Source organism: Malania oleifera, chromosome 6 (genome assembly GCF_029873635.1).
Source record: "Malania oleifera isolate guangnan ecotype guangnan chromosome 6, ASM2987363v1, whole genome shotgun sequence".
In the NCBI taxonomy this organism is placed as follows: domain Eukaryota; kingdom Viridiplantae; phylum Streptophyta; class Magnoliopsida; order Santalales; family Ximeniaceae; genus Malania; species Malania oleifera.
The window spans coordinates 99,956,010-99,968,408 of NC_080422.1; the positions used below are offsets into that span (position 1 = coordinate 99,956,010).

A 12,399-nucleotide genomic window follows, 5' to 3' on the forward strand; every position below is an offset into this window, starting at 1 on the left:
CCATCAAAACTGACGTCTAAAACCCTAAATCTGCTGCATGTCTACCATCATAGATGAATTTCCAGCAACAATATAGCCCTAGAAAACAGCCAGCAGCTGCTGGAAGTCAGACCAGTCGTGGAAATTTCCTAGGCGACACTGCCAGTTTAGGAAAACAAAATCAACTATAGATTTTGCAAAAACAACACTATAATCACCCACAGACACTACCGATCAGCCCCCACCAAAATCCCATCTCCAGGAAGTGCCCCACATGCCCTCAAGTGTCAAGGAGGCCGACAGGGCCAACCCCACGCGCTGGCACATGAAGCTACTTTCAGGCATGTTTTTGACATGAAATCATCAAGAAATGATTGAATCCCTCAATAAACATGTTGATGGAGTTTTTAGTGATGTTTTCGTCCAAAGCATGGTTTTTTGGGTTACCGATACTGTTACACACCGCGAAATCGGTGAGAAGAAAAATCACGGCCGTAGCAGCCATTACGGATCGTGACTGTTACGTAAAGGCCGCTACAGCCATTACATAACCGCTACAAGACTATTACACCAAAAAATTTAATTTATTTTTTACTTTTTCTTCTCACTTTTTCCCTCTCTTTCATAAATCATTCTCAATATACCATGCGGCGAGAGGGGGAAAAGATTATAATGAGGATGACAATGATACAAAATTTACTATTTCTTTAAATACTCACAATAGATGCATTAATTAACAATTTGAAAATACTAGGAAAATATTTTATTTTGATAATGTTAGTAATTTGATATTTACGTTCTATATTTTTCAACTTCAACCATCTTTCTTTTCTAACTATTTTATATTTGTATTATTTGTATGTCTTATGTGTCTAATAGATTAATAGAGTGTATAATGTATTTTGTTCTATTAATTAATTTAGCACACATAAGAATTTATCATAGATAAGAACAATGAGAAGTATAAATACACACGCACGTAATTTTTCTATCAATGGTAGTTTAAAACAAATGTAAACTTGTTGCCCTTACCAAATAACTTAGTTACTCGAACTAAAAGATCCAAAATACACTAAAACTCTTTCTAAGAAGGGTTAAAAGCTTAAAACATGCAAGTACGCTAATATGCACAAGGTTGTGCGTGCTTCAAAAAAATTCACGGCCGTTACAACCGCTTCCCATTATGTAACATCCGGTACTCCCGCTTCCCATTACACCCATTACAGTTACGTTACGCTACCCGCAACCGTGATTTAAAACCATGGTCCAAAGATCTCACCTTTTTTAATTGCTCATGTGCAGCACCCGAGGAATGGTTGTTTGATGTTTCATGAAGCTGTTTATCAATGTTATGTGAGTTTTTTGGGTCTGAAACAGTGGGATTTGCTGTGTTTTTTTATTAAATGCTCTAATCCTTACGTATACCAAAATATCAAGCTGTTAGGCATGTGTTTTGCTCAAAGAACTGATCTTTGTTTTGACAATACGCTCGTGCTAATTCGTTAGTTGTTGTTCGGTGTTAGTAAAGGTCATTGGTGACTCTTGTTAAAGCTTGATATACATTGTTGGCCCACAACCTAACAGCTTAAGCTTTTAGGTACAGTGTACAGTGGTAATTTGACATGGTATCAGAGCTAGTTAGCAGGAGGACCTAGGTTCTAGTCTTGTTGCCCACGATTACTATGTGGTATTTAAAAAATTATTGTATTCCCTGTAATGGGTGATATTATTGTGTCTTTATCTCTCCATGTGTTGTTAGGCTACACACGCAAAGGAGTGTTAAAGCTTGATATCATAGTAGTTAAAAGCACGCCTCAGCGAGGCGTAGAGAGGCAAGGAGGCCAACGCCTCATCCCATGTGAGGCGAGGGGACCTGCAAGAGGCGCAATGAGGCGCGATGAGGCACAGAGAGGGGCCACGCACCGTAAGGCGCACCTTGAAAATTTTGAGTTTGTTAAATGAAGAAATAGCCAGAGGCCAGAGCCCTAGCCCTCATTTGACTCGAACAAACAGGAGCCCTAGCCCTCTTCGACCCTTCGAAGCCCCATGACCCTTCGCGAGTTCGTCTTGCACATTTTGAACTAGCAGGAAACTTCACGAGCCTTTGAACCAACAGCGTGAGTTCATCTGCGAGCCTTCGAACCAGTAGGAGCCTTCGCAAGCTCGTCTTTGAGCCTTTGAACCAACACCATGAGTTTGTCTTCGACATTTCGAACCAACACGACCCATCGCGACTTCGTTTTCCACATTTTGAACCAGCAGAAGCCTTCGTGAGTTCGTCTGCGAGCCTTCAAATCAGCAGCGTTAGTTCATCACTTCGTCTTCGACATTTCGAACCAACAACGAGCTCAACTTTGAACCTTCGTAAGTCATCTTCGTATTTTTCTTCTTCTTCAGTTCTTCTTCTTCCTCTTCCTCTTCTTCTTCAATTCTTTTTCACTTCTTCTTCTTCTTCTTCATTTTCAGTTCTTCTTCTTCTTCTTTCTACTGCCTGCTGCCTACTTCTCATAATATTATATGTAATTAAATATGTAGTTTAATCTAAGTTTATAACTAATACATAATATTCTTTTTACTAAATTTGGCTACTGTTTTGTAATTTGTTTGGAAATGCATTATACAAGTCTTAAATCTTAAATGGGTTATTGCCTGTATTTTATTTTGATGTAGAACTATGTTGAATTGAAGATACTTTTGGCCTTGGCAATTTCATCAAATTTCCAAATTTTTTATTGAATGTTTTGGAATTTTAAATTCTAATATTACTAGATATTCATTTGTTCATATATCAATTACCACAAATAGGCATTTTACAGCATTTTAAAAGTTGTGCACCTCACCTTTGCGAGGCACGCGCCTTCGCCTCGCGCCTCGGCTTCAAATACCCTTTGCGCCTTGGCTCACCTCGCGCCTTGGCTACTATGCTTGATATACACTATTGGCCCACAACCTAACAGCTTAAGCTCTTAGGTAAAGTGGTAATCTAACTACTCTCTTGAAGCAGCGGTAGTGTTCATAAGCTGTTTTTGCAAGGCTGTGGCAGTATTATATAAGTTTGTTGGTGATTTATCCGTGGTAGTTTCAGTGGTTCACCTCTCCAATTGTTTCAATGTCGTGTGTTGGTTTCTTGGAGCTGATTCTAAGTTTCTTAGTGCTGTGGCAGCCTTGTACTGATTTATTTGTGACTCGTTCAGGGTGGGTCACCTTGTTCATGGTTGTTATGATTGTTCCAGCAATTAACCTTGCTATCATTGGTCTAAGTTTGTGAGTGCTGGGATGGAGTTTGCAAATCCCAAAAGTATGGTTCCCTCATTAGTCACATGTTTGAGTCAACCGTGTATTATGACTATATCAGAGGAGAAGTATTCAAGGTTTCTACAGTATCAACCATCTCAACAAGATTTATGTCATCTAGTATCTTTCCCACTAGTTCCCAGGTTATCGATTCTGCTGCCACTGACCATATAACAAGTGCAACCAACTTCTTTTCTGACCTCCATTATCCTAAAAATACCTCAAGTTACCCTTGTTGATGGGTCAACTATTGCTATTAAAGGGAAAGGAACAATAAATCAAACTCCTTCAATCTCTCTTTCTTCTGTTTTATACATTCCTAAATCCCCTTTCAATCTTATGTTAGTTAGTAAGCTTACAAAGTCACTAAATTGTTCTCTCACTTTCTTTCCTGATTTTGTGGTTATTCACGATCTAAAACCGAGGAAGAAAATTGCACAAGATATGAGGCTCGTGGGCTCTACTACTTCGAGTCGCTTTCTCCACCCATTGTCTGCACAACCGTTACTACACCACTTCAAATCCATTGTCGCCTTGGTCATCGATCCTTGGACAAGTTGAAACAACTAGTTCCTACATCGAGTTCTATGTCTAATCTCAAGTGTGAGTCATGTCAATTGGGAAAACATCATCGTGTTCCCTTTGCTTCCAAGGTCGACTAACAGGTGATTAATCCTTTCATGCTAGTCCATTCCCATATTTGGGGTCCTTGCCGTGTCACGTCAAAGTTGGGGTTTTGATACTTTGTTACATTTGTTAATGACTACTCTAGGATGACTAGGTCATATTTTATGAAAGACCGTTCTAAGTTGTTTAATATCTTTCGTGCCATCTATTCTCAAATAATGACTAAATTTGTTACGTCAGTTAGGATACTTCATAGTGATAATGCTAAGATGTACTTCAATACCCAATTCAATACCTATATGACTGATTCTAGTATGATCCATCAATCCTCTTGTGCCCACACTCCACAACAAAATGGAGTTGCAAAGTAGAAAAATAGACATATTCTAGAAGTCACTCATACCCTATTGTATCAAATGAATGTCCCCAAAGTTTTTTGGAGTGATTTTGTGCTCACAGTTTGCTCCCTCATCAACAAAATGTCATCCTCTGTCCTTGGTGGTAAAATCTCATATTCTGTTATCTTCCAAGGATCCTTTGTTCTCCGGTTGCTAAATTTGCCTCAATATTTGTTTATCTCTTTAGCCACTACTTGTCATTGGCCTCTACATCAGTTAGATTTGAGGAATGCTTTCCTAAATGGTGATCTTCATAAGGAGGTATATGGTTGGGTTTGTTGCTCAAGGGGAGTCAAGCTTAGTACGTCGGCTGAACAAATCATCATATGGATTAAAACAATCTCCCATAGCATTGTTTGGCCAATTTAGTGTTGTAGTACTTGAGTTTGGGCTGGGTCACCTTCCGACCACAAATCCACAACTAGGCATTGTATCTTTGTCAGTGGTAAATTGGTGTTTGGGAAAAGTAAGAAACAAACTATGGTGGTCAGGGCAAGAGATGAGTCAAAGTATAGGGCTATGGCGCACGCTACATGTGAACTTGTTTGGTTGAAGAACATGTTGAAAGAACTATGTTTTCCACATTCTTAGCCCATAGAGTTGAAGTGTGATAATCGAGCTGCTACACATATTGCCTCCAACCCAGTCTTCCATGAGCGAACAAAGCACATTGAAGTTGATTGCCACTTATTCAAAAGAAACTTGTACAGAAGCTCATTACAGCCTATGTGAAGTCTGAGTTTCAACTTGTTGATTTGTTCACTAAAGCCTTGGGAGGTGCTCGTGTGAAATTTAATTGTAAAAAGCTAGGAGCATATGATATATTTGCTCAAACTTACGAGGGAGTGTTAATGGTTATTTAGTCATTTAGCATTATTATTATGTGTTAGAGTTATGTTAGCAATAAGTGTGAGTTAGTAAGGGTATTATGGTTATTGGTTTTGTACTTCACATATATTATAAATAGAGGGAGAGACCTATCGCTGAAGTTAGGTCTTCCATTGTACTCAATTATTCAACAAGGCTGAATCAGTTGACTATACCCTTCTCCACTGCCCCTAAACTAGAAATCTTTCGAATGTGGTTCGTCTCTTATCAGACAAAAGTGGGTTACCACTAGATCTATGGGAGGGGAACTTTGGGCCTAGAGAAGGATCCGGAAAACAAAGGAAAAGAGGAAGGCTTTGTCCCTCATTCTTCTCACAATTTTCTAGTATGCTTGGAAAGAGAGGAACAAAAGGGTTTTCAAAAATTCAATCTCAACGCTTCAGTTCAGCACAGCACAGTAATTTACCATGGTTACTAGTTGGCATAGTAGATTGGTTGCAAATGAGTTTAATGTAATTTTTTATTTTTGTGATACCCTACAGAGTGATTGATTTCTTATACTATAGTTTCACATCCCCTTAATGCCCTTTTATTGCATATATTTTTCATTGATTAAAAAAAGGGCACTTTCAAATGGATGATGCCTTATTTTCTTGCTCAGGATTGTTGCTAGTCGTTTGGATAAGTTCTTATTTTGAGGCAAGTGGAAAGAGAAATTTTTGAATCTTTCTCAACTGGTTTTGTCCAAGCCTGCGTTTAATCATTTCCCCATTCTATTATAGTTTAGAAAGGTCAAGTGTGGTCTAATGCCTTTTAGGTTTGAAAAAATGTTGCTATGCTATCCAAAAAATATGTGGCTGGATCTTAACACTTTTCTATCTTTGCTGAGAGATTCTTGAAACGAGGAGGTTGATAGGGTTTGGTAGGGTTTTAGGTTTATGAGAATGCTTAAAAGGCTTCAGGTTGTGTTGAAGAGATGGAATGTGGAGGTTTTTGGAGAAAATAGAATTAAGAAAAATAGTATTTTATGTGATTTGGATTTGTTAGATAAGAAAGAGAAGGAAGGGGTGCTTTCGGAGCTTGAGGAGGTTAAGAGGGTGGGTTTATTAATAAGTTACAAGAGGTTATTTTAAGGGAAGTGAGGAGATGGAAAAAAAAGACTCAAGTGCAAATGGGAAAGGGAGAATGATTGTAATTTTATATTCTTTCATAGTTTAGCTAATGGTAAAAAGAAAAGGAGTATTATTAGGGAGTAGGAGGTGAGGAAGGAAGAGGTTGTTTCTGATCCTAATATGTTAGCTAGTGAGTTTACATATTTTTTTGCAATTTTTTTTGGAGAGGAGGATAGAGATAGACAAGTGAGGGTTTAGGATAGAATCCCATTTCTTTGGATCAGTAGTCTTGGTTGAAGAGATCTTTTGAGGAAAGTGAGGTTAGGCAGGTTAAGTTTGAAATCGATTGGGATTAGGCGCTAGGTTCAAATATCTTTAATGGCTGTCGTTCAAGATTGTTGAAATGTGGTCTTAGTGGATTTAATGAAGGTTGTGAATGAGTTCTTCTTTAATGATGTTTTGAGCAAGAGTACTAATTTTAATTTCATCACTTTAGTGCCTAAGAAGAGTAAATCCTTGCATGTTGCTGATTTTCAGCCTATTAGTCTAGTTACTAGCATGTATAACATTATTGCTAAGGTGCTTGCAGCTGCCAATAGGCTGAGTTTAGATATAGGAAGTACAATATCTCAAGCTCAGAGTGCTTTTGTGGAGGGTAGGCAGATTGCCAATTCCATTTAGAGGCTAATGAGGAGGATGTAAGGCTTACTGGTGGATTTTGAAAAGGCTTATGATCAAGTCGGTTGGAAATTCCTAGACAGGGTTTTGGAGAGGAAATGTTTTGGGGTTAGGTGGAGGTCTTGGATGAGAGGCTGTTTGTCTAATGCTTCTTTTTTCTATAATTATCAATGGGGAGCCTAAGAGAGGGCGGGCCTTGGGTCAATGGCAAGGTTGCTCCTTTATGATTGGTTGGTTACGAGTCCGAGTCAAAGGAAACAGTCTCTCTGCATAAAAGTAGGAATAAGGCTGCGTACAATATGACGACCCTCCCCCTACACTTGCAAAGAAAGGAGCCTTGTGTCCAGGGAACACCCTTTATCAATGAAGAGCCTAAGTCATGGTTTACAACTTCAGGGGGTGTTAGGAAAGGAGACCCTTTGCCTATTTTGTTTGTCTTGCTTGTTGACTATTTGAGTAGATTGAGAGATAGAGCAATTGATACAGAGTTTGTGAGAGATATCGGAGTAGGTAATGAGAGGGTCATGGTATCTCATCTTCATTTAGTTTGCCAATGATACTATCGTCTTCTTAGAGGATCATCGAGAGTCTCTTCTGAAAATGCTCTCCATTCAGCAACTTTTTCAGTGTGTTTATGGGTTAAAGGTGAATTTATGGAGAAGTGGGATTGTAGATAGATCTTTGAGTAGGCTTCCTTGGCGGGTTTGCTATCCTTGACTGACCTTTGCTGTGCTTAGGGGTTCCATTGGGTTGTAATCCTAGGTCTGTGGGCTTTCAGGCTCCCGTGTTAGAGAAGGTATCTAAGCCTCTAGATGGGTGGAAGGGTGCTCTTTTTTCTTTAGAATCAGATTTATTCACATTTTATTTCTAATACCAAATTTAAGGTGGTCAATGGGATGAATATTCATTTTTGGGAAGACCCTTAGGTGGAGGATTCAGCTCTTTTCATGTCGTTCCCTCCTTTGTGTTGTCTTTCTTCATTATAAATGGCCCTTTTTCTTCCTTTTATCTTCCAAATGGGGAGAATTTTTTATCAGATATTCAATTCTGCAGATCTTTGACTGATAGAGAGGTGGAGGAGCTTGTGTCTTTGTTGAGTTTATTGGAGGGTTGCTGTCCTTTCAATAGGGACAATATGAGGAATTGGGTACTGGAGTTTTTGGAGAATTTTCTAGCAATTTTTACTTTGAGTTCTTGACCCAAGAGAATATTTCCTTTTCTTTCTTTTATATGATTTGGAAGGCCAAAGTTCCCCTTAAAATTAAGGCTTTTATTTGGTTGATTGTTCTTAATAAAGTTAACACTAACATTCTGCTGCAGAGTAGGAGGCCTAATAAGGCATTACTGCCAGGTGTGTGTGTTCTTTGCTTTGATAGTTCTGAATCTGCCCCTCATTTGTTCATGCATTGTTCTCTCTCTTGGAGGATTTGGAACAAGTTATTTTGCTTTATCGAGGAAAGTTGGGTTTGTCCAAAGTCTGGAGGATATGCTGGCTATTTCTTTTTTGGGGTTCAGATTCTTTGGAAGGAGCAAAGACAAGGAGCTCTACGGAGATGTGGTCTGTTTGCTGTAAAGTGAGATGTTTGGATGGAAAGGAACAATCGCATATTTAAGGGGAAGAAGACTTTTGGGTTTTCGTTTGAGATAAAATTCAGTATTTGGCTTCTTTATGGGCTGTTGCAGTTGGTTGTTTCAAGGGATTGTGTATTGAAGATGTTTAGCATGATTGGTCTGCTGTTTTGTACTAATTGTTTTGCTTTTCTTTAGTTTTTCTGTTTTTTCTCTTTTTTGGAAGATTCCTTGTTCTCCTGTATTATACATTTTTATATCTATTGATACACTTCTTCATTTGCAATCAAAAAAAATATTTATATATGATGCCTTGGCACATGTACATGTGCATGTGCCACATGTATTAGCAATTAATTAAATATTAATTGTCGATTATTTTTCCTAATAAAAAATGGCAGTAACCGAAATGCTTATGGATTATCTGTTCAATATCTCTTATGTTCCAACACAACCAAACCCAATATTATGCTTGGAAGCTGAGGTAAAACTTGCATGTTGTTACTTAAACTTTCCCACACAGAACTCTCCAACATACAACTCTGGCTGTTTTTTTACATTGTTATCACCTAGCACAGACAAAAGGAGGCTTGTGTTAGCTCGACAATTGACATAGAATCTTTTCGTCAAGCGAATATGGATATGAATTATTAAAGTACTCAAGTAAGATTGCAGTTAACCCCAAATATTTCATATAAAGTGGACAAGCATGTACTTGTACGATCAATCAAACCTTTTGACTGTAGGGTCAAGTAAGAAATCAATATTTCCCTTCAAGTGGGAAAAAAAATGCAATGTTGAAAATTTTCACCATGCCCAATCAGGTTCGCACAGAAAAATTCATAGTCCATTGCATTCTAATTCTAATTATGTAAGTCATCACAAAACTAGAAGACTTTTGCAATGTTCATTCAACTGTTCTAAAAAGCTTTGTTATCACCAATCTCAGACAAGAAGTTATTCAGAATATATGACTTACACCAATTTTGACCAGAAGAAAAGAAGTGTGTTAATTTGTCACAGTGCGAATCACAACTACTAGCCCCAAAAAAGGACTCAGATATTAAAAGCTTGAAAAGTAGATGAAGATGTACCATAGAAATAAAGAAGCCTAACATAGGTTTGATTAAGTATTGAGCCAGAAATCCTACACCCACCTGAAAAAATAAAAATCAACAATCTTAAATAAAGTACACAAAAATCAGCTTAGTTAGCAATCCTGTCAACTTAGACACCAGTTAGTTGCTTCTTACAGACTTACAGTCCATGGATTTCGTAGACATCGTCTGAAATCCTCAAACGTCAATGTCAATCCCATTGAAAGCATGAGGAAACCCAAGCCAACAGTGAAAAGGTCTGTTTCCAACCAGGTTACCTGTTGGAAGACCCCAATCTTTAAGTACTCAAGCAGAAAAGATTTTGGTATTCATCAAATTAGAAATAACATAGTTATAAAATTACAACGGCTGGTTTGTAGATGCCAATGATGGTGCCAACCATGACCTGAAGATAATTAGATTCAAAATATCAGAGTTGTCCTTAACGAGGAATCTTTCTAAATTGAGCATGCGCAAATTTCAGAGGTACTAAAACAATAAAATGTACTCCAAATACGTAGATAATTGCACTGAAATAACACAATAAACTTCTTTTTAGCTTTTAACTGGAAATTATAAAATTTAATATTTGAAATGAAATGAAAAACATACCCACAGAGGAAAAAGAGTTGTCAATGTTTCAATTATCCTCTCGTACTGGCTCATTCCACTCAAAGTGCTACTAGGAACATCTCCAGAGACATTTGTTGAGGCCTTTGACAAAGCAAGGGCGGCCCTAAATATAGAAAATACAAACCACTGAAATGATTATTATGTGTCTATGAACGGGTGTCCATGCACACATAGTTTAACCCATCAGAATACAGAACAAACAATGCCAGCCTGACTAGATCCGGCTGTCCCACTAGCAATTTACTGAGAACAGGGAAAACATGGAAAGCACAAAAGGTGCTTTACATAGACAGAGCTTTCCACATGAACAGAGCTCCAAAATGCAGAAGAACTGAAACAAACAACTTCCAATAAGAAAGTGAAACAAAAAAATTCACTTGGACTGAGCCAACCAAATGTTAATCAAATGAAAGTATCGCCATATGATATGTGAGCTACTATACTAACAATAACAAACTATTCATTACCTTTTACTGGGTAGGAGCAATGCATGTTCTGTTAGTCATAATCTCCTCATTAAAAACATACACATGAACATTACAAATCTCCATCATAGTGATTTATGATACTATCATGATCCTACAATCAATCAGCTAGGCATTCAACAAAGTGCTCGTTGCACCAAACTATAATTACCAACAAGACATTATGCTCAATTTTAGCAAACCAGAGAGCACTCGGTTCCAAAGCATACCTAGAAGATTGACTAATTGAAGAAACAGGTGAGGCGGTGACAATCGGGCTCCGGGGCTTGTATTCCATTGCCCATCTTGCATTCCCGGGTAAAGAAAGTCCCCCCTTTATTTCTAAACAATCAAAATCAATAATGAAGCATATCTATGAAAATAAGAAAAATTCGGTACAGCAAGTAAACGCCAAATTTACAACAAAAGCAAACATCAAAACGCCACAATGAAGCAAATAAAAGTACCCACAAAGCGAACAAGCGCATAGCAAGACATACCAAGATGGGTTTGAAGCCTTCTTGCAGGAAGATGGAAATTTGGGTTGTAAGGAGCGTCGAACGCCAGCAATTTACAATCCTTGAGAACAAATCTAGACATGAACGCCATTGAAGAGACTAGGAAGAAAGATGAGGAGCAGAGGAAGGTGGGGGTGTTTGGCTCTGGACTTCTACGAATGGTGGAAGGTGGACATGGACATGGGCGTTTTAGGAGCGAAGAGGATAGGTTTACTGTTTAGTCACATGGGAAGTTGTCCTCCATAAATAGCAGAGCAGCGAAGGCATGCGTCGGTCGTGGAAACCGAGAGCAGCAAACGACGAGCTCATCCATCCACAACCAAAATAGCAAAATGGGTATATGGGATTTTGCAATCCCTTCTCCGCGCCTGTTAATGGAAATAACACACACACTAGAATGGAAAACCAGTTTCCCCGACACTGGAAGCTTCTACGTGACAACAATGGCGGCCTGGAGCCCAAAATACTGGATAAAGGAAATAGGGAAGGTGGTATTTACAGGGTCTGCATCAAATTTCGTACAGAAAATCCATCCTTCAATCACTTCTTTTTTCCTTTTTTTTTTGGGTATACGTGCAACTCCAGCCAACTCTTTGGACCCTCCAATGCAGAATCAAACCCACGGCCACGGGATGGCGGCCATCCCCTCCCCTTATTCGCCCTCCAGGTTAATCCAAATGCAATCACAATCTTCAGACAGTTGGGTTAGACACAGGGCCAACCCAACTCAGGACACAACCTTTTTACCAACTACAGTTACTATTAATTTAACGTAACTTTACCATCCACGGTTATCGCTAACTCAGAGTGCATCTATCTAGAGTTTAACATTATTACTCATACTTAAGTGTCCAACTCTTTTCTACCATGCATATCCGTGAAGGCATCCTTTAATAACTTCTTGCTTGATAAGTGACTAATTGAAGGCAAAGGATAAGCGAAAGCGACCAGGTGGCTCGTTGGTTTTAATAGTTCTATTTGTTAAGAAGGGAAAAAGGTGAGAGGGAAGATGTAAAATAGAAAAAAAAAACAAAAACAAAAAAACAAAAAAACTTTTCACTGGTATTTGATTCAAGTTTTCTCTCTTTCTCTTTTTCTTTTTTTTTTTGTCTTGGAGATTATGTCTATTCTAAAGCTTTAAAGTTATCTACTCTCAGAAACAAAATAAAATAGAATAAGAACAAAATTTAATATAAAATGTA

General features: G+C 38.2%; 1 protein-coding gene across 4 annotated transcripts in view; it reads right to left on the reverse strand.

The window, feature by feature from the left end:
• The window catches only part of LOC131158115 (sodium/pyruvate cotransporter BASS2, chloroplastic), a 68,891-nt gene extending 56,981 nt beyond the window's left edge, over positions 1–11,910 (reverse strand). For 2 of the 4 annotated variants that reach the window (XM_058112728.1, XM_058112726.1), the window contains exons 1-6: positions 11,180–11,910; positions 10,910–11,021; positions 10,195–10,318; positions 9,947–9,988; positions 9,747–9,860; positions 9,580–9,642 (exon numbers count right to left, since the gene is read on the reverse strand). In XM_058112728.1, the coding sequence (XP_057968711.1) occupies positions 9,580–9,642; positions 9,747–9,860; positions 9,947–9,988; positions 10,195–10,318; positions 10,910–11,021; positions 11,180–11,288 (564 nt within the window). In that variant the 5' untranslated portion in view covers positions 11,289–11,910. The remainder of the gene's footprint in view (positions 1–9,579; positions 9,643–9,746; positions 9,861–9,946; positions 9,989–10,194; positions 10,319–10,909; positions 11,022–11,179) is intronic. The other 2 variants (XM_058112729.1, XM_058112727.1) reach the window with 1 other exon arrangement.
• Positions 11,911–12,399: the final 489 nt, after the last annotated feature.